This window comes from Colletotrichum jinshuiense, chromosome 3 (genome assembly GCF_051148585.1).
Source record: "Colletotrichum jinshuiense chromosome 3, complete sequence".
Taxonomy (NCBI): domain Eukaryota; kingdom Fungi; phylum Ascomycota; class Sordariomycetes; order Glomerellales; family Glomerellaceae; genus Colletotrichum; species Colletotrichum jinshuiense.
Window position 1 is genome coordinate 2,828,072 of NC_139310.1, and position 24,286 is coordinate 2,852,357.

The 24,286-nt window shown below is 57.9% G+C and overlaps 8 protein-coding genes across 8 annotated transcripts; 2 read left to right on the forward strand and 6 right to left on the reverse strand.

Annotated features, from left to right (window-relative positions):
• Window positions 1-3,426: 3,426 nt before the first annotated feature.
• On the reverse strand, window positions 3,427-4,686 carry EsH8_III_000791 (uncharacterized protein; the record flags this gene model as incomplete). The annotated part of the gene is made up of 3 exons (XM_083262516.1): window positions 3,427-3,937; window positions 4,282-4,410; window positions 4,640-4,686. The coding sequence occupies 3 exons, from the start codon at window positions 4,684-4,686 to the stop codon at window positions 3,427-3,429; spliced, it is 687 nt and encodes a 228-aa protein (XP_083123003.1).
• A 4,399-nt stretch (window positions 4,687-9,085) lies between these two features.
• Window positions 9,086-11,629, reverse strand: EsH8_III_000792 (uncharacterized protein; the record flags this gene model as incomplete). The annotated part of the gene is made up of 1 exon (XM_083262517.1): window positions 9,086-11,629. The coding sequence occupies one exon, from the start codon at window positions 11,627-11,629 to the stop codon at window positions 9,086-9,088; it is 2,544 nt and encodes an 847-aa protein (XP_083123004.1).
• Window positions 11,630-12,268: 639 nt separating this feature from the next.
• On the forward strand, window positions 12,269-12,683 carry EsH8_III_000793 (heat shock factor binding protein 1-domain-containing protein; the record flags this gene model as incomplete). The annotated part of the gene is made up of 3 exons (XM_083262518.1): window positions 12,269-12,310; window positions 12,429-12,531; window positions 12,595-12,683. 3 exons carry the CDS (start codon window positions 12,269-12,271, stop codon window positions 12,681-12,683), a joined length of 234 nt encoding a protein of 77 aa, XP_083123005.1.
• A 284-nt stretch (window positions 12,684-12,967) lies between these two features.
• EsH8_III_000794 (thioredoxin-like protein) lies at window positions 12,968-14,147 on the reverse strand (the record flags this gene model as incomplete). Its single annotated transcript, XM_083262519.1, has 2 exons — window positions 12,968-13,572; window positions 13,637-14,147. The coding sequence occupies 2 exons, from the start codon at window positions 14,145-14,147 to the stop codon at window positions 12,968-12,970; spliced, it is 1,116 nt and encodes a 371-aa protein (XP_083123006.1).
• Window positions 14,148-14,659: 512 nt separating this feature from the next.
• Window positions 14,660-15,020, forward strand: EsH8_III_000795 (40S ribosomal protein uS14; the record flags this gene model as incomplete). Its single annotated transcript, XM_083262520.1, has 3 exons — window positions 14,660-14,721; window positions 14,830-14,929; window positions 15,012-15,020. 3 exons carry the CDS (start codon window positions 14,660-14,662, stop codon window positions 15,018-15,020), a joined length of 171 nt encoding a protein of 56 aa, XP_083123007.1.
• A 714-nt stretch (window positions 15,021-15,734) lies between these two features.
• Window positions 15,735-17,186, reverse strand: EsH8_III_000796 (translation elongation factor Tu; the record flags this gene model as incomplete). Its single annotated transcript, XM_083262521.1, has 3 exons — window positions 15,735-16,868; window positions 16,925-16,953; window positions 17,012-17,186. The coding sequence occupies 3 exons, from the start codon at window positions 17,184-17,186 to the stop codon at window positions 15,735-15,737; spliced, it is 1,338 nt and encodes a 445-aa protein (XP_083123008.1).
• A 995-nt stretch (window positions 17,187-18,181) lies between these two features.
• On the reverse strand, window positions 18,182-19,054 carry EsH8_III_000797 (DUF2011 domain-containing protein; the record flags this gene model as incomplete). Its single annotated transcript, XM_083262522.1, has 2 exons — window positions 18,182-18,962; window positions 19,029-19,054. The coding sequence occupies 2 exons, from the start codon at window positions 19,052-19,054 to the stop codon at window positions 18,182-18,184; spliced, it is 807 nt and encodes a 268-aa protein (XP_083123009.1).
• A 2,811-nt stretch (window positions 19,055-21,865) lies between these two features.
• EsH8_III_000798 (NDT80/PhoG-like DNA-binding family protein) lies at window positions 21,866-24,053 on the reverse strand (the record flags this gene model as incomplete). Its single annotated transcript, XM_083262523.1, has 3 exons — window positions 21,866-22,628; window positions 22,751-23,122; window positions 23,179-24,053. 3 exons carry the CDS (start codon window positions 24,051-24,053, stop codon window positions 21,866-21,868), a joined length of 2,010 nt encoding a protein of 669 aa, XP_083123010.1.
• Window positions 24,054-24,286: the final 233 nt, after the last annotated feature.

A 24,286-nucleotide genomic window follows, 5' to 3' on the forward strand; every position in this document is an offset into this window, starting at 1 on the left:
GCAAGAAAAATTGGACGGAACACAGGGGACGCGAAGCTCTAGGGGGTAGAAGACAAGGGCGGAGAGGGTACCCAGGGCAGGCTAAGTAAGGGTCGGCGCGATGACGGGTGGTCTGTGAAGTCGGCGGTTAGACCAGGCAAGCCTAGTGTAGATTCGGGGAACAGGTCCGGCGGAGGGGCGATCTGCTGAGAGACGGGGGTAATCCCTCGGTACGGGTCTGCTTAGCACTCACTTATATGACTAAAGTAGTGTATGTAAACGCGAAGAAGAAAGCAGGCGGGGGACGGGCCACAATAGTCGGTAAGAGGATTCTCGGGGGTGTCGATCGAAGGCCAAGCAAGCTGGGAACAATGTTGGCGATTGTATGCCGACTCGACTGGGGTGTTATAATGCTCTTGGGTCGGATTGCTGGTGCAATGCGCAATGCAATGACAGGGCCTGTTGGAAGGTTCACGGCGGGAAGAGGGTTGGGGGCCGCCAGAGACGGAGGATGGAGTAATATAGGGCTGGCGGATGGTGTGTGGGCGTGGACCTGGGCATCCGTAGCTAGCGTCTTGACGCTACATACAAGCCACTGGCCGTGGATGGGGCAGCAAGCAGTAGCTTGGTGTGCACAGGGACCAGGGGCGAGGGCGAGCCGAGTAGGGGAGACTGAGGTCCGCAAAAGAAGCCAACCGATGGGACAAGTCGCGATGCGGAGGCCTGTGAGGCTAGAGGGGGCTGCACCGAGCAGAACAAGAGGCAGACTCGAACCGGGATGATTTTTCGACAGTGGTGTGGTGTGGAGTGGTGCGGTGCGGCGGTGATGGTGGAGGGAAACGCCCACAGTTTATAGGCAGGAACTGGGAAGACGTCGCTGCGCTGCGCTGCACTGCGCTGCACTGCACTGCATGCAGACCTCCAGCGCCGGTTTGGCATGTACCGGAGGAGGGAGGGGGGGCTGACGTGGGGAGTATCAAACTGCTGCGGACGGGTCACGGTGGCCGGCTATCTGGCGATGCAGCTCGTGATGGCGATGAAGGCGCAAGTATAGGTAAATGCTCGAATGTGAGGGTTGGGGGATGATGTGGAATCAGGGCCCCGGGCGAGGCAGTGGTGATAATGGGCGCAAAATGATGTTGCGGAGAGCACAAATGCGTGTCGACAACACAGCGTCCAACAGATAGATGGGAGACCACACCAAGCTGGCCAAGAGCAGGAGAAGGGGGAAGAGGACGGGGGCACGATGGAGACGAGGTCGGGGATCGGGGGTCGGGAGACTGGCATGCCCCAAGGTAACGTACTGTGTTGTCGTAGGTGGTGGGCAAAAAGAGACAAGGGGGAACACCAGAACGAAGCAAACATTTTGGATGAAGTCCTCCAGGGCAGCCAAGACAAGGCGTCTGGGCCGCCCGCCTGTACTGTGTACAATGTCCGTACCGTGCCGCGGCTTGGCCTCAAGCCAGCCAGCCAACTAGAACCACTTCGGGCAAATCAGGTATCTATCTGTATGTGACTTGGTGGCCGTTGAGTCTGGCGACACGCAGTAGTGTACCCTCTCTGGATTGCCAGACGGGAGATGCACACGAGGGGAAGTTGACTCTCACAAGAAGGGATTTCCCTGTCGCACATATTCTGTGCAACGCGACATCGGCCGTCCTCCACAGTCATGACCCGTTTTTTGACCATCGGCTAGTACCTGCTGGCCCCAGATGAAGTACACGGGGTGCAGGGATCAAGTGCCTGGCCATTGATATTGGCGGTCGACCTATCCCAATTGGTGAGGCCAAGTCCTTCCGCTCTCGTCGCCGTGCTTTGCTTTCTGTGCGACCGACTGTTCGAAGAGCCGTTCAATGGTACATTTGCTTTCTCGGCCAGAAGAGGGGAGATGGACGGAAAACAGAGAAGCAATGTGACTATCAGAGGCGGAGGGGGGGTGGGAAGCTGCAGCCAACACGACGAGATCTTTTGGACAAGAGCGATGCGAACAACCTTACGTAACCCTACTACAGATTTCAGCAAGCTACACTACTTACGGCATTGACGCGACATTTGAATCTGCATTTGCTGCATTTGCAGTTGCCAGTACTATGTAGGCGGGGATGAGAAAAATAGGTACTGCCAGTGGTACCTCACGATACTGGTGCGCATCCTCGCCGACCACATTGTAAGGGCATAGATACTACGTACTCTATGCACGTACAGTACTCGGTACGACATGTGCAGATACGCCTGTCTGCACACGCATCATGGCCCGCCTGCTTCCCTTTCTCTTTGTCCCTCTCTCTCTCTCTCTCTCGCAGTCTCTCGCTCGCTTGCCCTCACAGATGTCTAGCTTTGCATCCCCACTCCTTCTCCCGCTTTCCCTCTCCCTCCCTCCGTCTCTATCTGCCCGTGTCTCTGCCGTCACTGTCCCACACTTGCCCGATCCCTTCATATCGGCCTCCCTGGTTTACGTTTTTCCCGCATGTCTTGGACCCGGCCACGCCTTCCACCACTCCTCGAATCATGGTTGTCCAACGACGTAGCGGCACGCTGCAATGCTTGGTTTTTTGCTTTCTTTTTGTGGCTGTGCCGCACATAGTACGTGCAGGTGGTGGTGGTGGGTTTGGTGGGCGGCTAAGCCCTGCAGGCGATGGGCAGAGAGCATCGTCACAATTCGCATATGCTGCTTCCTGAACCAGGGGTGCGAGGGAAACGGCAAGTGGAGATGGACATGGGGCACCGCAATCATGGTGGACCCGCCGACACACACGTGCACATCTCTGGGTTGTTGGGCGGGGCCCCTTCCCTTCCCTTCGCAATATTCCTCTGGCGGTCCAGGTCTCGGCCCAGCCAGTCCTCCCACCCGTCAGTCAGTCAGTCCAGTGGCCCTGCGGATGACAGTGGGTGACGGCGGCCGCCGCTGCTGCCGCCAGACGGCAACCCTTCAGTGGGTGCGTCTGTGCTGTAGATGGCAGATGCGCGCCGCTCGCTATCAGCAACAGACCAACCCCGTCCACGGACGGGCTTACAAAGCCCGACTCTCTAAATAAAGCCATATTACCAAATCAATATTGTAGCCTAGTAAGAGGCAAGAGCGCCAATCCATCGCCGCATGGCTGTTGCATGAGTCGTCGGAAACAGGGTAGACGGATGTAATACCGTCTCTAGGTATGTAGACTTTGGTAGACTGCCAAACGTGACCTGTGCATCTGCAATTGTACTTTGTTGAAACAAAGTAAAGAAACGGCCGCATATGGCTTTGTCCCGAGACCTCCTCCAAGAAGAGGAGGGAGCGAGCGCTGCACGAAGCCGATGGAAGGGTTCCCACCGAAGCCTCTTCACCAAATGCGGGTGATTTCCGCCAGCACTGTACCTCTCTCGTGGCCCTTTATCCAAGCCAAACTCCACATTTGGCAGATGCCCCCCTCCCCTCCCCCCTGGCCTAATTACACCACCACTCCCTTAGCTCTGCGGGATACGACACTTTTGGCGGAAGCAGCGCCGCTGATGGCCACCAGGTCCGCAGTGCCCTGAGGGCCCCCCACCACAGCAAACACTACCTACGTCCGGCGTGCCGAGGTCCTCCTTAGCCCTCAGGTGCGCCATGAGGCCGGTGATGTGGGGGGCGGCATTGGACGTGCCGGGCAGCGTGGCCGTCCAGCTGTCGAGGCTCGAGAGATTCGGTCGCGGGCTCCCGGCCGCAGAGATGTCGACGAGGGACCCGAGGCTGGAACAAGATGCGCGGCTTCGGTTCCAGCCTGCGGCTGCTACCGCCACCGCGTGCTCCGCTCTCGTAGGCGATCGCCGACGGGCATCCTGGTTCAAGCTGCCGACCAACACCACGGGTATCACACCCAGGTCGTACGCTGCGTTGACCGCCTCGTCAAGAGCGGAGGTAATGTTGCCGACGGGAAGACCTAGGACAGATTCGCCAACAACAACAACAACCGGGGTGGGGGGGAGTCTCTGGAAACTGGCGCACATTGAAGTCATCCTCTCTTGCCGAGGCTCAAGCCGACGACAGACTCTGCAAGGCGGCCAGGCCAGGGGGTTTCCGTATTGTCGTCGAGGGCCCAGTTGTATCCGCCAAGAACCGTTGCAACAGAACCGAAACCCTGGCGGCGCGATGGGGTCGAGTCGTCACCATTTATTAATGGTTCTTTAGACAGGCTACATGTACCAGGCACGTACAAACCCAGTAGGAGCCTTCGCATCTGTAATCGCCGCCTTCTTCACCGCGCCGTAGGATTGAGACCCTACGACGCCCGCGACATGCTTGCCGTGCCCCCTACTGTGGCTGCGAGCCGTACCCCTGACGGTTGGAGTTCGGGATTCAGGCTCACAGCGTACTCGCCGATGATGACCTCGTCCGGCGCGGCGCTCGGGCCGCCGGCGGCCAGAGCCCGGAGGCCGAGCGCCAGGAACGACGCGTCCACCAACGGTTTACTACTATCCTAACGAGGGTTTACACAGAAGTGAAACGAAAAGAAAAAGCGTTCATGTTTGCGCTATGTACAAGTCTCTGTCGGATCTCGATGATGCCATCGGCACATTCTTGGTAATAATTCCGCCGTCGTGCTCGCCATGGCAAAAACGACGTCTGCGGGGGATTGGGGGAGGGGAGTTGAGTTTCTTAAAGCGAATGCAACGTCGTTATACAGCGAGCAAGTCGTACCAGGCGGGGTTGTTTCCTGAAGAGGCATGTTGCGATACAATCGTCATTTGACAACACAATTACAACGGCACAGCCTTGGATTTTCTCGGGGGGAAGCTAAAGGAAGCATCGGTAATGGAGGCAGAGTCGTTCGCGGTTCAAAGGGCCCCATATGAGAGCAGCGTTATCGTGACTGAACCCTGGATAAAGCAGGAAAGTATGGGTACCCCATGGATAACGGCCTGCGAACCGTCGTTCCTCTCCACCATCACCTCTTTGCGACTTTTCTCGTATACCAAGAAAACACCCGAGAAACCAGCAGAAATTGGCTTTTGCCCTCCTAGCCCTGTACCGCTTGCGAATATGGGCCTTGTCTGTGGAGGATGGCCAAGGGCTCGCTTGCTCTCATTGATTGACCGATCCTTGTAACTACTACGTACTTTAAGGACAAGAAAGTTACTAGAGTAGCCTAGTTCAGCCTTGGCATGCAAGAGCATGCAGATGGCAGCATTGTATCTGCATCTTTCCTTCGTATCGCCATTGGCAGAGCTACTCGACCAGGACGGCTCGCAGGTAAACGGTAAACGGACCCGAGCGGCCCGTTTAGACGGCGTTGTGCCAGACGAGTCGCTCCAGCCTCGGAGGAACCAAGCAGGTCCTTTAGGCGACGGCCTTCTTGATAACCCGCAACTGCCCTTGGCTCTCCGTTCTTGCTGAACTCGGGCGAGAACCACCCCCCACCCCCGGGCTGCAAATCCAAATCCACAACCGGGAGCTCGAGTGTCAACTTGCCTGCCACCTGCCGATGCCCAGTCTCTGTTCGCCAGAGTTTCACACCGTGCTCTCGGGTACAGATTACACAAGACTGTATTGTGTTCACTTGCAACATTCAATACGCCGGGGCAGACCTCAATCAGGAAGCCCCCCCGGGTCTCACATGGACGCCAACTCCCGAGTGCCCACGGAGACTTCACTACCTGTTGCGGCCGTTGTTTTGGGAAGTGCCTCTCGTAGCCATGGGCCGGGCGGGTGTTCAATTCCAAGTATCGCCAAGTCCCACTACATCACCTCTTCATATTTCATCTGTTGCTCGCCCGAGGAATGGTCTGTCGGCCAGGGCTTGAAGTGTCTCGGCCTTGTTCACCGCTTCCGCCGTGTCAGCTGCGCCACATGCAATCCCATCCTACCGGCCCGCTTCCGCTGGAATCAAACGCATTCATCAGTCATCACCCCATGCGAGCCCCTCGCAACAATCTCCCTACCACCCCCCATCTCAGCCCTACGGCGCGAGAGACCATCAGAAGGGTCCTGCGTCGTCAAGGGAAGGAACATGTTTCCAGGGCTTTTGACCAGGGCGGCCTCTCTCCCGCATCCAATAACACCGCCTGAGCCTCCTCGGGTGCGCCTGCATTTCGTCTGCCTTAGTGCCTCCCGCTCAGCTCAGCCACCAGCTACCAGCTATCGGTCACGTACTGCTGCCCTAGGTGGAGGGAGGCCATGTCTCTTTGTGTGATTGACTGCATCGACCTCTTTCCACCGCGACCTTCGCTGCATCTACGCACACCTTCTCTGCATCGTCTTCAGCCCTATCGCCCATGGGCTCCACCGCCTGATTGGATCCGGGCTGCTTGATAGCCCATCTCATGATCTCATGCCAGTCGCCCATCGCGACGCCGCCCTCTGACGTCCAATAGAGTACTCTTGGCAGCTCACCAGCCCCTTCAAGGGTCTGGGACGTGAAGCTCCGTTTGACTGTCCCTTCACTTTGGAACAGGCGCCAATTGGTGGCTCACCGGATCCCTCGCACACGTATCGTGCCGCCTTCAACACGCATTCGCCTGCTGCGTTGGCACGGGAGGGATGCAAGTCTGTTGACTCCAACCAAGGGCCCCGACACTGCGGACATGCTACCGGTTCCGGACACATGGTTCAATTCCAAGACCTCCGACAATAGTCTGAGACATTTGCGGACCGCTTCCTTATTTTGGGGGAGTGAGACTTTCTCGAATGCTTGGTACGATAGCCAGACCGTGGACCGCGCCAGTTACATGCCTCCCTCTGGTATCTCATTGCTCTGCGGTCTCGATGGCCCAACGCCAAGCACCTGCGAGCACGGCCGATTATGTCTGGCGATTGGAATATGTGAGCATCCCGGCAATTGTTAGATGTGGTTGCTTGAGGAACGTCGCCGTGGCTCGAGTTCGCTGCCCCCCCTTGGCCTGAACGTCATTAGGCATCATATGTCTCTCGGACATGTCCGTTGGCGATAATTGACGTGGGGTAGGTAGGGAGTTCTCTGGGGACGAGACCCCATACACCAACACCTGCATCGTGGGTTTGATGCATCAGCGACCGCAGCTGTCTGGTAATCCTTTCTGCCAGGTACCGACATCGCGAGCTCCGAGTCTAAGGGTGGTCAAGCGGCATGGGCGTCCTGCCTCGCGAAATGCCTTGTCCCACTTTCTAGCACTGCGAAATTAGGGAGAAGCAACAGGCCAATCCCGCAAGACAGGCCAATGCAGCTAAGATGCATGTCAGAAAAGAAGCAAAAAAGCGCTGGCATCGTCACTGCCCCAAAGTTCCACAGGATGGCAGGCTGTGCTTACTGCTACCAGGGGCCACCACACCACATTTGATGCTGGTCCCACTGAACGACCGTCCAACCCCCTTCTCGGGCCTTTCTTGAAATTCGGCACGCTAGCCAACACAACCTCATACATTACACGGCAATGACATGGCGACCGAGTATCTGGATACGCCCAAACATCTGACTGGCGGGTATGCCCATCGTGGAGAACCCCACGAAGATGATCGAGCACACCCACTGGCCAATTACCTTGCGTCACAAGCAAACCGGCGGGCTAGTCACAACGTCTGGCACAGCCTCTCTTGCCTTACGGGCCCGCTCTTCAAAAGATGCCTGGGAAACGAACACGTCGAGAAGACCAGGGACTGACGTCTCGACCTCGTGATACCCCTCCCCTCACCCCCCGGCTCGGCTGCGGCCCATGACGCTGATGGTGCGGCACGTCAGTCCGGGAGTCACTTGCATTCGATCATTCGTTGATCGGATTACCCCGAAATCCGTCCCGAATTCCCGGGGCGGGGGCTAGCTCCTGGGCCCCACCGCGAAACGCCGTGCTGGAAGCCCGCGATGTCCCAAGGTCGCACCGGAGCCTCTCGGCAGCCATCACCCGGCAGGATGCTCATGGCGCGCTTTCCACGGCATGATTCCAACCACGATACTGGGGAACAACGCGACGAGTTTTAGGCAGGCGCACTCCGTTGTTTGCCAAACGAGCCCAGGCTGCTCACAGTTGCCAAACCCGCAACAGCTGCCTCCCTCTCCTGGAGCTAATTCGGAGATTACCGGTGACGAGGTAAAGAGAAGGGTCTGCACGTATCTGACATGACGTCGAAGTTGGCATCCTAAGCGAGATGTGATTGGAAGTGTGCAGGAGGCAGGGGAAACGAGATGAGTTTAGAAGGTCGTTCCTACCGTGCCGCATGGGCGCAGAGCCAGGACCGGCCAGGGGCATGTCGCAGCCTTCCTTTGAGTTGCCGGTCCGTTCAGCCACAGCAAGCCTTCTGCGTGAGAGGATAAGGCTGGGACATCGGAGTCGGAGTCGGCGCGGTCTAATCCCAGCAGCCGAGGCCGATGTCCCTTTGGGTTGAGTTGGGTTGGGTTGGGTTGGGGGGCTGCTTAATCTTTCGTGACAAACATGAAAAAAAGAAGCGAGCCACGAAGCGGCACAGCGGGCCCGGGGGTTGAGGTTCATCTCCGGGGGAGGAGACACAGCATGCACCGCTTCTTATCTCCGCGTGTGCCTCCTCATGCCACATGCCACATGCCAACAGAACGCGACGCCCTCGAGTTTCCCATGTGAATGAGTGGATGAATCAGTGAATCGGTGGCTTTCGAGGTGCCTTGGCTGCAGGTACGCAAACCTTGGACCGGGCTGCCTTTGAAACATGCAGTGTGCGCCGTCGCCGGGGGGGGGAAGGGGATGGTGGGAGAAGAAAAAAAACCAGAGAAAGACAGAAAGAGAGAGAGAGAGAAAGAGAGAGGTGCGCAATCGCTACGTCGGGGTCTGTGGCTAGCTGTGCCCAGGGGAGAGGGAAGGGGGGGAGGGACCGATTGGGCCGGGGAAATCATCATGTCAGGGCTGCTTAGCAAATCGATGTGCGTTGCATGTGGAGGCATGTATGTATGTATGTATGTATGTACGTGTGTGGCTATTCGTGATTCGAGCCCCAGTTGACGGGAATAATGCACGTCGATGCCGTGGCCGGCTCAAAGACGACTAGGTGACAGCGATCCGGCGACCCGGCCATGCCCGTCCACTCGATGCCACGTCTCACCGAGAGGCACACGAGAAAGAAGCCCGATGCTCGACGGGGTGCGTCTATCATATACTCATCGTACTTTGGTATCAAGTCTATCATTTGGGGGGAGCTACAATACTGTTACAGGGGGGGCAACTCTTCCCTACAAATCGGACACTGCAGCCTGAACCGCATCCACCCCTCCAGACAGGCGCTGTGGAAGATGTGCCGGCACGGCGTCACCATGTAATTCCGACGCGTGAAGACGCCCACGACGCCGCCGGCGGTGGGGTCTTCCTCCCCGGCCCGCATGACGGGCACCTCGAGCACCTCGCGGCAGATGGCGCAGTCGATCGCCCGTATGTTGCTGCTCCTCTTGTCCTTGTCTTCGCCCGACCTGACCCGGTCCAGCGACGGCGAGCCGGGCTCGGAAAGGAGGCCAATCGGCAGCCCGCCGGCCTCGACGCCGTCCTCGCGCAAGACGGGATGGTAGTCCCACGCGTCCGGGGTCCAGCTCTTTGGGATGCCGAAGCGCGGGCCCAGGGCGAACTGGAAGGCGAGGATCCAAAGCTGGATCCAGAGCCAGGTGCAGAATACGAGGAAGGCTCGACGGTCCGTCTCGGCAAAGAGGAAGTTGTCCTCGTACACGTAGAAGTAGGCGAACGGAAGCAGCCGCAGGATCGATTGGCCGATCACGAAGCGCCAGGTCAGCGCGCGCCGGCAGTTTCGCAGAATGTTGCGGTAGATCTGAGGTACCCAGAACGAGAAGTACGCCATGGCCACGCTGTTGACGAAGAAGTTGCGCACTCGCGGGTACCAGGAGGTAGACGCGATGGAGACGAGGAGAATGAGGGACACTATCATGGCGAAGCGGAAGATGACCGCCTGGAAGGTGACCTCGGACCCGACGCGATTGCCGCCGCCTGCTCCGGTGCCCGCTGTCTGGACGGCTGCGGCGCCACTGGCGACGTCCGCTATCTCCGCGTCAATGTCCTGGTCGAAAGGCACAATGATCGGGGGCGAGGGGGCTCTCCTGCGAGACCCTGCGGTGGCGGGCCGCGGAAGCGAGTCCCCATCGATGCTCTGCGCAGGCGTCGCTTGCGTGCGCGGCGTGTCATTGTTGGAGTTTTGCTCTCTCTCGGCCCGTCTCCTGTTCTCCGGCTCCTGCACCTTGTGGATTTCTGCCAGAAAGAAGCCGCCCATGGACATGGACAGGAACGCGGCAAAGAGGAGCGAGAGGGACTCCAGATACGTAATGCTGGCGTCCAACGCCCACATGGACGCGGCGGCGAAGATGCCGCCATCCACCATGACCATCATGCTGATGGTCGAGTAGCTAATGCGACCCATGGTCGATGGCGTTGCCGATTCCTTCATCTGATGCTTCAGCAGCAGCGCCTGGGTAAGAATCACGCCAGCAAAAGCAAGGATCCAAACCCTGATTTTGTAGTAGATGATTTCCGTTTTCATGCCCTGCAGGTGTTGCCCGTCAACGGACGCGAAGTCCGGTGGCCCCTTTGTCTCGAGAAAGAAGGCACAGTCAGGCGACCAGATGACTGCGGACAGCTGCAGTTCTGGAACGCCTCGTATGGGGGCCCCATCTGGAAACCGGAGCTCCTGCTCAATGTCGCTGATGATCCTCGCCATGCCTTCTCTGCTTGGGTGAAAGCCCTTCATGTTCAAGCGGGTCCTGTCCGGGGGGTGTACCTGGGCATACATTACATATTCGCAATGGGGTGCCGGATTGAGGGTATCCGGAGGGTTGGACAGATCCGACGTCCATGGCATGACGCCGTCGTTGAACACCTCCTTCTCTTTCCTCCGCAACACCTCGGCGAGGGTGTCGTTGAGAAGCCGCTGGCTCGACTGGAAGAAGTCGGAGCTAGGCGTGAGGTGGGGGAGGCCAAAGATGCCGTCGAACTTCTCGCTCGTCGTGGTTAGCAGCAGAGCCCCCTGACGTGGCCAGTGAACGCCGTGCAGCCTCATTTCCCAGTTGATGCCGCTGCCATTGACGTCCTCAATATTAAGAGAGGCCTTGGCACTGCGAACCTTACCTCCAGATGCGGCAACACCGTCCTCGACAACGCCCTGGTATACAATCTCTCTCCCGTGTTTACCGGTATCGACCAGGTCCAACAAGATCCTGCCCTCGTTGCCTGTGATGTTTCTAGCCCACTCCGACTGCGAGCCGCTCCAATGCAAGCTCGGCGTGATCGCGCTCAGGTTGTAGCTGGTCCATTCCCGCTTCGAGATCGTCTCCCTGCGCACCCAGGTCCCCTTGACGGCGCCCGTGGCGTTCTGCCAAACGGCCTCGCCTTCTCCTATATCCCACAGGTTCACTCCCCCGACGGGAGGTATCGCATTGTGACTCCACTCCAGACAGCGCTCTTGGAAATGTTCCAGGTCGTCCCAAGCAAACCCGTCCTCGGCGCGGAAACCGGTGAGGTTGAGAGATCTAGGCAAAGGTTCGGTGGACGTGCCGTTCTGGCGGGGGGAGAAATCGGCCCATTCCGACGTATTCAGTAGGCCGAGCGCGTACTGGTGCCTCTGGAGGCGCTGGATTGCCAGGTCAGAGGCAGAGAAGAGGGACGCGCCGCCATTACCGGGAGCTAGGAGGATCCAGAGGACGCCGATGAGGGCGAGGCCGATGACGACGAGGCGCGGGTCTTCGTGAGGGTAGGGCATGTTGGCCGACGTGCCTGGTGCCTCTTAGCTCGTGGCCATCGTTATGCTGCACTGGCCGGCGGATGGTGTTGGTGGCAAGTGCTTGTCGATTCGCTGTTTGTTTCGTCAAATCTATCTTACGACGGAGGGAGGACGAGGACGAGGACGAGGATGAGAATGTACGGATGAACGTTGAAAGCCGAAAGATGTTTGAAGGCGGATGACGGCATTAGCTGAAGTGGGCTTAAAGTGCTGAAAGCGGACCGACGCGGCAGGCAAAGCATTCCGGGGCACCCAGAGCTTCCAAGAGGCCCCTTCGGCCGGCTCCACCGAGGCGCTGCACCTCGCTGTTGGCCAGTTGGACTCTCCGCTGTTAGCGCTGCGGCAACTCCCTGCCTCGCCGGATGTTTGGCCTTGGTGCTCCCCTCAGGTACCCGACCGCGAGATCTGAAGTGATTGTTGGAAGCAACGGCGCGCAACAGTACCCCGCCATCATTTCGCCGCCGTAATCGTTACACAACGAGCATTCACACAATCGAGTCCGAAGTCAATCCCGGAGCGACAACTCGACCTCGACCATTCCGTGCACGTTTAACTTTGTCCAAACTCACCGAAAATCAACACCAGATCGTCAGCGACTCCAGCAAACCTTCATTGAATATGGCCTCTAACAACCCCGACTCGAGCGCAAACCAGTCTGGCGTGAGTGAAACACGCCCTCCAACCCAACGGCCTGCCACCGCAACATCGTGCCTGCGCACATTCAACTGCAGATCTCACCAATGTTGACCGCCGGGGACTGACTCTGTGCGACGTGTAGGCCTCGGAAGACCCCAAGACCGACGTCAATGCCGCCGTTGAGGAGCTCCTGAACACCATCTCTAACAAGTTTGCTGGAGTGTCCAGTGAGATATTTGCAAAGAGTAAGCCCCGACCAAGGACGGGGAGATCTTCTCCGAGGCGTGAATGCTAATACTTGCATGCAGTGGATGAGATGTCTCGCCGCCTGGACAACCTGGAGGCGGCTTTGCTGGCCAACAAGGAGAAGGACGCGGGCTCGTCAAAGTCCTCTTAGCTACGGGCTTCAGTCGCAGGTATTGGGAGGCAACGCGGTCCGCGTGCCAATGGCGTTCAGGGTTTATAGGACTTCACTATAGCTAAATTTGATGACCGGGTTCAAGATTCAAGGGCAGGTTTGAGTATAATTGTCGTTGTCAATTCATCGTCGGTATCCTAGGCTACCAAATCATCAACTTGAGCTGAACCGCCCAGTTGCATGTTGCTTTTTCAACCCCCTATACCCCTATACACCTATACCCAGAGTTCGAGATGCATCCGAAAATTAGTTGATGGAATTCTCTACAACTCCTCCTTCTCGCCAGCGACCTTCTCCTCGACCTTCTCGAGGAACTTGCGAAGGATGTTGGTCTTGCTGGTGATCTCGTCACGCTTGGTGGGGGCAAGACCGCCCTTGGAGAGGATGCCGTCCAGGCGGGTGAGCTCCTTCTGGGCGTAGCCGTCGCTCTTGCTCAGCTTGTCGAAGACACGAACGTAGTACTCGGCGTACTTGTACTGGGCCTGCTCCTTAAGAGTCTCGGCCTCCTTCTTGGCCTCGGCGGCAGCGTCCGAGAGGCTGGCACCTCCGGTGAACTTGGCAACGATCTTGTCAAGGGCAGCAATGGTGCCAGCAATGGCGTTGAGACCGCCGCCGGGGGTGCGGTTAGTGCCGGTCTTCTCGTTGACGAACTTGACAAAGTCCTCCTCGCTGCGGCCGCCGGAGTAGATCTCGCCCTCCTTGGAGCCCTTGGGGAAGAACTTGATGGTCGGGTAGGAAGAGACGCCCTGGGCACCGGCAGTGGCCTTGCTGTTCTCGGCCTCGACATCGATCTTGCCAATCACGACACCCTCGTCAAGAGAGAAGTCCTGGGCCAAAGTCTCCCAGACGGGGGCGAGGGTCTTGCAGTCTGTTGCACAACATGGTTAGCGCCGGCGAACTGGAACAAAGCATATGTGACGGTGAATACGCACGTCCGCACCAAGGAGCAGTGAAGGCAACAAAAAGGGCCTTGTCGCTGCCGATGATGGCGTTGAAGGTCTCGTCGGAGAGCATGTTGACCGCGCTGGGCGGTGTGTACTTCTTGCGGGGCCTGACGCTGGTCTTGTCGGTGATGAAGTTGCTCAGGCTCTCGAGGTCACGACCGCCATTGTAGTCGGCGGGCTTGTCGCTCTTGCCGTCGAAGAACTTGAGAGTAGGGAATCCCTGAACCCCGAATCTCTTGCCCAGGTCTCTCTCGGCGTCGGCGTCCACCTTTGCGATCTGTACGTCCTTGGAGAACTCGAAAGCGCTGGCGAGCTCCTCGTACACGGGGGCAAGGGTCTTGCAGTGGCCGCACCAGGGGGCGAAGAACTCGACGAGGGTGGGCTTGCCAGACTTGAGGACGACCTCATCAAAGTTGGAGGGAATGAGGTCAAGCACGGCAGACTTGGCGGCAACGGTGGCTGCCAAAGCGCCGAGCACGAAGCTCTTGAGGACAACCATTGTTGTTTGATCGGCTCAAATAAGGATAATTAGAAAAGGGTTGTTGATAGCCTTGGCGACGCGGTTGAATAGCAAGCTGCTGAAAGAATACAGCAGTTGAGGATGCTGGTGGTGTAAGCCGAGATGCTTTGAAATCAGCTGTTCCAGGTGTTGATAAAGAAGCCACTTTGCAGGTCGGGTCGGCTCCTAACGTCACAGAAGAGCTTGGCCCCTTGTCTCCAGCAAAGTGGCGGTTTCCCACGGCCAAATCGACAAGGGTACCTCTGGCGCTAAGTCTTATCGTATCCTTATCAGAAAGCACCGGACGGATCACGTGATTACTCAGCACGGGCCTCTTCCTTTCGCCTAGCTGGGGCTGGCAGACCCTCCAATGACCAAGCCCCGTCCAAAAATCGCATCCCACACAAAATTTCCGTCGCGAGCGAAAAGCGTCAAACTACCACCCAGTCAACCCATCTCGAGTTCTTCGCCGACACCCTCTCGACGACACCGCCCCCTCGACAACCGACATCATGTCTCACGAGTCTGTCTGGAACTCCCGCCCCCGCAACTACGGCAAGGGCTCTCGCAGCTGGTACGGACAAAATACCCCCCCCCTCCTTCTGGGTGGAAACGAGTTTTTTTTGGATACTGGGAAAGCGTGGGGAACGAAGTGCTGACATTTTCCCCCTTCTCTCTCCAGCCGAGTTTGCAAGCACACGGCCGGTCTTATCCGCAAGTACGACCTCAACCTCTGCCGTCAGTGCTTCCGTGAGAAGGCCAAGGACATCGGCTTCAACAAGGTATGCGATTTACGATCCCCCCGACGGGGGGAGGAGACCCGGGCCACAGGGAGCGCGATCGCTAATCGGAGGCGCGAAACAGTACCGCTAAACGTCGAGATTCGAGACGAAGGATGGGACTTGAAGGTGGTTGGGCATGACGGCCCGTGGAAAATGCATTCAGACAGAGGGAGGCTTCCAAGGGCATGGAGTTCTTATGGCTGGCTTAACGGAAGAATAAGTGCACTCCGTCGGACATCCGTCGAGGATAGACGAATACCACGACATTGAACCTACCACCATCCTATTTTTGGGGCCTACATTCAAGCCAAGACTCAGCCGCGCGTAACAGCGCGACGTCCATTAGTTCGTGAGATCGCGCGACGCCTAGCAACCCCCACGCAAGCAAGCCACCTCCATCCATGAGTCCAGGGGATGTGAAGATGACTCGAGGTTCACTTAGCGTTTCAATGGCACGTACAATGAGCAGAAGCGATATAATATGATGATGTTCATGTGGCACAAAGCACTTTGTTGTTGTTCTATTGTCCATCGTCTAAAAGTACATGATTCAAGACAAGGGTGTGAAGTAGAGCGGAGATCTTTGAGCCCAAGACCCGACAATATACACGAGCACGAGGGCTCAAAGCGGAAAAACTCTGGGTCAGTTGTACATGAAATCGTGAAGCAGCCAACTCCTTTTGTACAATCCCAAATTTTCCTCCCCATCCGGGTTCCGGTGTCGTTCCCATGTCATATCTGGGAAGCAGTGTGCTGAGTGTGCCAACTCAGGGGTTTGAAGGCCAATTTCTTCGGCGGGAGCCCCTTATTTCAGGATACGGGTGATGAGACCGGTGGCGACAGTGCGACCGCCCTCACGGACGTTGAAGCGCTGGCCGACCTCGACGGCACTGGGGTGGTGCAGGGTGGCGACCATCTCGACGTTGTCACCGGGCATGATCATCTTGTTCTTGGGGTCCTCGGTGCCCTCAGGGAAGGTAAGGGTGACGGACTCGTCGGCAGTGCGGAGGTACATCTGGGGCTTGTAGTTCTCGTGGAAGCCGGTGTGGCGACCACCCTCCTCCTTGGAGAGGACGTAGAGGGAGACGAGGAAGCTGGAGTGGGCCTTGACGGTACCGGGCTTGCAGACGACCATACCGCGGCGGATGTCCTCACGCTTGACACCACGGAGGAGGAGACCGGAGTTGTCACCGGCACGGGACTCGTCGCAGGACTTCTTGAAGGTCTCGATGTCGGTGACCTTGGACTTGATGATCTCGTCGCCCTTGCCGACGATCTCGATCTCGGTGTCCTTCTTCAGGAGACCACGCTCGACACGGCCGCTGACGACGGTACCACGGCCGGAGATGGAGAAGACGTCCTCGACGGACATGAGGAAGGGCTTCTCCAGGTCACGGGTAGGGGTGGGGATCCACTCGTCGACGGCCTTGAGCAGCTCGTCGATCTTGTCGACACCAATCTCGTTTCTCTGGTTCTGGAGGGCCATGAGGGCGGAACCCATGATGACGGGGGTCTCGTCACCCTCGAAGCCGTAGGTGCTCAGAAGCTCGCGCATCTCCATCTCGACGAGCTCCAACATCTCGGGGTCGTCAATGGCGTCGACCTTGTTGACGAAGACGACAATCTTCTGGACACCGACCTGGCGGGCGAGCAGCAAGTGCTCACGGGTCTGGGGCATCTGACCATCGGAGGCGGCGACGACGATGATGGCACCGTCCATGTTGGCGGCACCGGTAATCATGTTCTTGATGTAATCGGCGTGACCGGGGCAGTCGACGTGGGAGTAGTGGCGGTTGTCGGTCGAGTACTCGATGTGGGCGGTGGAAATGGTGATACCACGCTTGCGCTCCTCAGGAGCCTTGTCAATGGCACCATACTCGAGGAAGTTGGCAAGGCCCTTGTCTGCTTGTCTCTTGGTGATGGCGGCGGAAAGGGTGGTCTGGAGACGGTTAGCCTTTATCGCGCAACGGCGCCGATGCAAGTCTCGATGTGTACCTTTCCGTGATCAACGTGGCCAATAGTACCTATCCGACGCTCTGGTTAGCCACATCATCCGTTGCAGCCGCCGGCGGATGCCCTTACCAATGTTGACGTGAGGCTTTGAACGCTCGTAGACGGCGTATGTGCGGTAGACGTTGAGGATGGGGGAGACGTTCTGTCTCTTCAGGGCGGCCTGAAGGGGGCTAACGTTGCCCTGGCGCAGCGAGGCGCGCGCCGTCCGCAGGAACGGCGCAACAGATCTGAGAGAGGCGGACATTGTGTGTTTGGCTGCGAATATTAAATAGTACAGAAGAAGGAGAGAAGAAGGGACAGAGACGAGATGGACAGTGAGATGCTCGTCGTCGACAACGGCTTGTGGTGGTGGAGGAGGGTATGGGGGAGGTAGGTAGGTATCGTCCGATGGGAGCCAGAGTCCTCGAAATTTTTTTGCTGCCGGGATTCCTTTTCGGCCAAGGGGACGGGGGAGCTCTGCTGGAGCTTCTTACGTCCATTGGCGGGCCGGTATGTCAGTGCTGCCATCGGTCCCCACTACGCGAGCCATTCACGTGAGGTCGCGTTGCCTCCCTTGAGTGCTGCTAATAGGCGGGAGATGACTGGCTGTGGCATGTCGAGGTCTTGCACGTCATGGGGGATTGAGCTGCGAGAGCATCCCGGGGCCAAATACAAATGAACAATTGTGGTGAATTATGTTCCGAGAGCGCCATTATTTATATATGAAAATAAATTGAGTTGCTTCAGTTGACGTTCTCGTCGATGCAAGAAACATGATCGAGCCCCGAGCTAGAAACCGGGATCTCTTGCCTCCCCTGATGAGATCGCTAGGCTGCGCACGATGTTAGAACACACAATGTTTTCAATTGTACAGCCCCTGAGAAATTTCCAGACAGCATCAGCTTGTGATTCCGAGTATCGAGTCGTGAGATCAAAAGCGGAGGTCCGTCAGCGAAACCCCGCGCTTCCGTCCTAGGTGCCTGTCAATGTGAGTGGCATCACGGATGGAAAGGGGCAAGACATGTATAAGCATGCTTCTCTCAATGGACCTGATAACCCAAAGTCGAATGCATCTAGGCTCAGATGAGGCTATTCGCCCCGGCCTCGCCGTCTCTCAAAGCCGCGCTCCAACTCCCTTTTTCTCGCATTAACAGCTGAAACCCCCATCCCGATCGAATCCCGACGAGATTTTCTCAGCTGCCGCACGCAAATCATCTCACCAATAGTAGTTTACCGACAAATTGCAGCAGGCAGGGCAGCTCACTCGTCACCCTCGCCAGAGTCGGACCCAGAATCTCCCCCGTCCGCGCCATCCTCTCCCTTCTTCCCTTCCTTCGCCTTGGCGCGCTTCCTCAGCTTCTTCAGCCGGTTGAGCCTCTTCTTCTTCTCCTTGAGCGCCTCCTCCTTGCCCATCTTGGCCTTCTCCTGCTCCTCGGACTTCTTCTTCCTCTCGCGCTCCTTCATCCGCAGCGCCACGCGCTTCTTCTTCCCGGGCCGTCTCCTCCTCGCCGCGGCGCCCGCCTCCTCGCCGTCCTCCTGTGTCGGCTTCGCGCCCTTCTTGGGCGCCCCCGCCGTGACCCGCGTCACCCGCCACGGCATCTCCATCCCCCACCACCGCTGCTGCGCGCGCCCCAGCACGTCCTCGCCCGACACCGCCGCGAAGGCGAACTCCGCCTTCTCCTCCGAGGTCGGCGCCTCGGCGATGTAGTACGACATGGGCCTCTTCCGCAGCATGTCACCGTCGCCCTGCATCGCAAGCTCGTCCTCGTCGACCAGCGCGATCTTGGTCGCCGGGTCCGTCGTGGTGAACAGCCGGAACTCAAACTCTTCGGGCCCGTCGTCTGCGTCCTTGGCCTCGGGGCTCGGGTCTTCTGTCGTCGGCGCGCTGCCTTTTGTCGCCGCAGGCGCGGTCTGGGTGCTGCTCAGGTCGAGCATGCCTGCCATGCGGGCGTGGAGCTTCGCGAGGAGCTCCGCATCCTGCTGGTCGCCATGGCCCGCCGCCTCGTCCTCCGACGAGGCCTCGAGGTCTTCTCGCCGGACTCTGTGGTGATGCGTCGGTCAGCTTTGCGGGACAGGCCAAGACAGGATCGGAGGCTGCGAGCTTCACCTCTTTGCGTCCGGGAGCTCAAACATTGTGTGTCGCCGGTTGTCCTCGACGTTCCGGAGTGGTCGTCGTGGTCGTGGTGGATTGCGCAAAGACCCGTCGCAATCTGCACGCTCGTATTTTCGATCGTTGGTTTTCCGCCGCAAGAAATCGGCGTTGGCAATTCGCAAGACGGCCGTGCTTGTGGAGTTTCTGGCGCTTGGGGGGGAGAGGCGGCAACGAGGTGCGCCTGGCTGCGGAATTTCCCCCGACCGCTAAAATCGGGGGCGGCGGGCGGCGGTCGGCGGTGCGAAAGGGTTCCGATTGAGATTTTTCGCTCGCTAAAAGTGGGAGCGTCGAGCCTTATCTTATCACGCCGCTACGTAGGTCGCCCACGAAAAGAATGTCACCAGTGCAAGAGTGCCTGCGGCAGTCTGCCCCTCGATGTAGCGGAACTTGTCTTTCCACGTAATTACCCACCTGAATCATGGTGGGAAATGGAATGGATGGCGGACAACTAATGTGATCTTGCCGGCCGATAAGAGCCAGAGGCCTCTCTTGCCGTCCAGCCGGGTTCCCAAATGGTTCACTCCCCCCTCATTGCCCTCCCACCCTCCATTTCGTTGTCAACCTGTCAATCAATACCTGCACTGCAACTCCAACTCGGGCGTTTATCTGTCCAGCTCCGTCTCGACGGTGTGGCTCCGTCCGGTTGGTAACTCGTTAGTCAAATGCGCCCCCTCCCCCCGACGCCCGAGTTTTCATTATTGTTAAATACTGCCTCAATGCCAAACTTGGCATCCCGCGTCCTCGGCGCCAGCTCCCAACGAAAGCAATCATGGAGGTGTGGAGTTGGGCAGAGAATGTGGGAAGGCAAGGGGATGCGAGGGGGTGTGGAAACGGGCCGCCGGGATCCAAACAACGTGGGCAGTCCGCTATCCCAAACCTCATTTCTGGGAGGGGAGGGGGGAGGGGGTTCCCTCTTGGGTGATCATCATCATTGACGGATCCTATCCAGCCACTCGGGATTCTCCTCCCCCTCCCTCTCTCCCTTCACCCCCCCTAATCTCCTCTTTCTTGTTCCTCCTCCTCCTCCCCTAACAACCTGCTGGTTTACGTGCCGCGTCCATACATACCGTGTACACCTCGATCCCACGCCCGGCGGTAGTATTCCTACCCTGTCGAAAGCCCGAAACGGGCATCCCGCTCACTCGGGGTTGCGTGAGGGTCCGTTGGTGGCTTGCCAATCCGCCCTCTACTGGTCTGGCTTGCCAATGCGACTCCAACTAAAACCAGCTCTTCCTCTCCGGCCCTCAATAGTTCCCCCCCTCTGAACGTCAAAACGTATGGGCCCAAGTGGGTTTCCCAACCGCCGAAGGATCGGGGAAGGGTAGCACTGGGCCAATAACACCGTGACCATCGTGACGTTTCCTCCCGCCTGCTTCGCCCTTCTCCCTCATGCAACATGCAACATGCAAGAAGGGACAGGGCGAGACAAAACAAGATGATCTTCGTTGCAGCCGTGCAGCCGCCAACGCCAACACAACACTAGCTCCGACACGCTATTGGAAACCCGGCTGGACGGGCGTACATGGAAACGTGCAAGTGTGTGTGCGTGTGTGTGGGACACCAAGGCGGAAATGTGACGCCGCTGCGGCGATAGCTTGATGGAAGAGATGGTCAGACAACAGGAAACCCAGCCAAGCCTAAATGGACTTCACCTTATGCGTGTGTGTGAGTGGGTGTGTTGCGCATGCTGGGCTTATGAGTGCGTACCAACAAACAAATCATAAATAACCCGTGTGCCCGTACCCGTCCTCACGTACAACTTGACAACCAAATACGAGATTGGATCCCCATCGGAACGGTGAGCCATGTGGGTTGGGGCTGGAATGGATGCTTATTCACTGCCTATTTGCTTGCTTGCGCATTTTCTGGCCTATTTTCTCGTCTCTCTCTCTCACTTTGTCCCTGTATTTCCTCCATCTCTAACTAACCAAAACTTCATCCAATGTCGGGAAATTTGCGCACAAAAGGAACGCCGCACTTTGTGTGGACGTTGGCACCGCCGAGAAGACAGTCGACCAACAAACAAAAACCAACCACCAATTCTTCACCGCCGTTGCGGCAGCCAAACACCACTCGACTAGAGTTGCCCCGTTAGAGTTACCGATGGGCTGGGTTTCGTCCCAGGTTTATCGGCCAAACTCATTGCCCTTCTTGGGACTGAGTGGCGGGGCTTAACCGCTCGGACGGGATGAGGCTCTTTGCCAAAACCTTCCCAAGCCGGACGTCATCCTATCCTCAAGGCTGAGCTATCCCAGGCTCCCCTCCCAGTTATCACCTCCCCCTCTCCCCCCTCGGATACCTTTGCATCCGATGTCAGTACTATCCTCCTTGTGGTATCGTGAAGCCCAGCCACCAGACAACGCCCGTCTCTTGACGCCGATCTCGACCATCTCGTCGCTGCGCCTGCCCAAATTATGCTCGGATCCGGTTGTCATGAAACATAAAAACATGCCAATGCCGAGCGTAAGGAGCTTCGCCGCCCGTGAAGGTCGGCGTCCTTCACCGTGGTCTGCGAGGGCCCAGGCGATTTGAAGTCCACGCTTCGGCAGGGCATCAGAAAAGAAACCTCGTTCCCACTGGACGAGCCTAAAATCAAACCCGAACCGCAATCGCTCCTCTGGCCTTGAATCGAAGGTATATTGGTACACGGTCGGGGTTGTCACCAGGCCGGAAACAGCTTTGGCCCAAGTCATGTTTCTCTCGGCCTAGGTGCAGGTAACCCCGGACTTATTATGGTTCCTCGAATTCGGAGACATATGGCATGACCCAGCAGCCAAATATTATTCGCGCAGCTAATTAGTATTCCAGGAATAATGGTTCATGCCGTCAAAAGAACCCCGGTGGGCGCTGCTGTATGCCGCAGGAGCTGGCGGGGTAGGGCCGTGCTCCTGCTTCTGCGTGGACGCAGAGCCCCCGCTCGAGTATTGGTCATGGAAGGCGTATTGCCTTCCCTCGCTGCTGGCATATGCCACCGTTGAAGCGGTCTCGCCGGCTGTTGTTGTCCAGGAGCTCGCAGGCGGGTAGTAGTCTCGAGGGGGGCCGGAGTGCGACGCGGAAGGCTCCGCCTTGTAGGATGGTGGCGCAAGGTCGCTGGGGTTGTTGCCGACCGCCCCGTATGAGGAGCCGTATCGGTATTCGGGAGAGGCCTCGTGGTGGGCGATGGAACCAATCGACGGCTGGCTTGCGTGCCTAGGGCTCTTGGCCGGCCGGTGGCTGTCGACATACCTCGGCACGTTCAGCGCGTTGTCCGAGCTCGTTGCCATCGCGGTTGCCGACACAGACAGGGACGGCGGGGCAGTGGTGTTCTGTACGTAGGCGTACTGCGTCCTGACGGGAGGCTGCTGCTGGTCGTTCGCCACCAACGAAAGCTGGACCGATGGCATCGACGTTTGCAAGGGCATGTCTTGGGGCTCTCCGCTGAAGCTTGTTCCGCCCGACAGGGGAACTTTGTGGTAGGGTTCTGCCCCCATTGTGGTCGCCGGGTAGCTTCCCGCACCTGATGGAGGCAGCTGCGACATCGACACAGGGTTCGAAGAAGTCCAAGTGGGATACGAACTGCCATTTGTTAGCGAGTGTGCTTTGGGTTGTTGTCGTCGAGGCTCGTCGGGCAATATTCATCCTTCCAATCAAGTGATTGGCTTGAGTGTGAAAAGGGGAGAGCTGGAGAGACAACTTACTTGGATCTCATGGCTCCCATAGGAGCGCCTGGCATCTTAGGACCTCCCGCGTTGAAAGTGAACGCGGACCGAGGCATTTGGATGTCCAATCCTCTTGCTTTGGCTTCTTGCGGCTTGGCTGCCAACGGCCCTGCCACAATCCCCAGTCCGGTTTCTACCAAAGCTTGGCCCCTCGATCCAGCGCTGGATCCCAACAGGGGGATCTCCTTTCTCGCCTGGAAGTTGCGAGGGCTGCGTCCACGTACAACGATGGGCGCAGTTGTCGACTCGGTAAGCACTATCTTGCTGCCGTTGGCCAAAGTCGCCACTACCTTGAGGTGAAGAACAAAGTGTTGCTGGAGCTCCTTCCGCCGCCCGTTGTTTGCTGTTGCGCTTCGTCAAGTTAGTCCAAGTCCACCCCCACCAGCAAGTGCGCGAGGGTTACTCACATTCTAAACTGCAACCGGCGCCATCCGATAGGGTACACAGCGTACTCCCCGTCGGCATCCGACCCGTCGTCTTGGAAAGGGATCAAAGGGAGCGATGCCGGCTCTTGGTCAGGAGTTTGAGTGATCTCCGGAGAGTTGGGTGGCGGGGTCTTCCAGGGAATGACGATGAGTCGGACGGGGTGGCCGTCGACCGACTCGATCGCAGAGATGGTCACGTCAGTGTTGCTGACAGGGACTGTCTCGCCCGTCTCGGTGACGACCGAGAGCTGGCCTCGTGGGGTGATCAGAGAGCCGCTGATCTGAAAGAGGTTTCGTCGGTAGCAGGTCAGCTCAGGCTGAAGGATTGAGCCGTCGGTGGTGTTGGCGGGCATCTCGGAAAGGAAGAACATGCCGTGAAGCTGCGCGGACAGCTCCAACTGCTGCATCCGGCCATGCTGATCGAGAATCGTGTGCTTGTCCTGCACCCTCTTGAACGACAGCAACTTGTGGTCATGGTTGACGGTTAATTTGGAGCCATCGTCCCTCAGATCCTGAACAATCTCCTGGTAAGGAGGCTGTTCGGTCTGCGAGTAGGGCCTCTTGAGGTTGGGAAAGCTGTGGTGGGATGTCAGGCTGGAATGCGCGTGTCTGTCGTACGCATCCGACTCGTCCTGTGGGTAGCGACCGTAGGGGTAAGATCCATGGTCTACACTCGGGTGGGTGCTTCTTGGGCGTCCCGCGTGTGGCGAGTTGGCGGAGTGGCCTCCGAGGCCGGAATCGAGGCTGTTATTGAATCGAGACGACATTTGGACAGGGCTTCCATAGTTGGACCAAAGATTGGAATGCGCCGGCTCTTTCAGCTCTGCCATGACGGGGTAGGTCACCGTGGTTGACATTAGAGCATGCCTTTCTAGAGCGCCGCAGTCCTGTTGCAGACCCAAGCGCGCCTCTCCTTCACACAAAGATAGATATGCGGCCCTTGCTGGGTGATCAACAAGGCATGTATGGTGTCCGTCGTCTTGGCCAAGGGGCAAGCTGTGAGATGATGGAAGTGCAACTGCTTTTGGTTTGTTGTTGGCGAGCGCAGTGATGGCGAAGACCCGAAAGATGCAGAAGATGCAGAGATGAA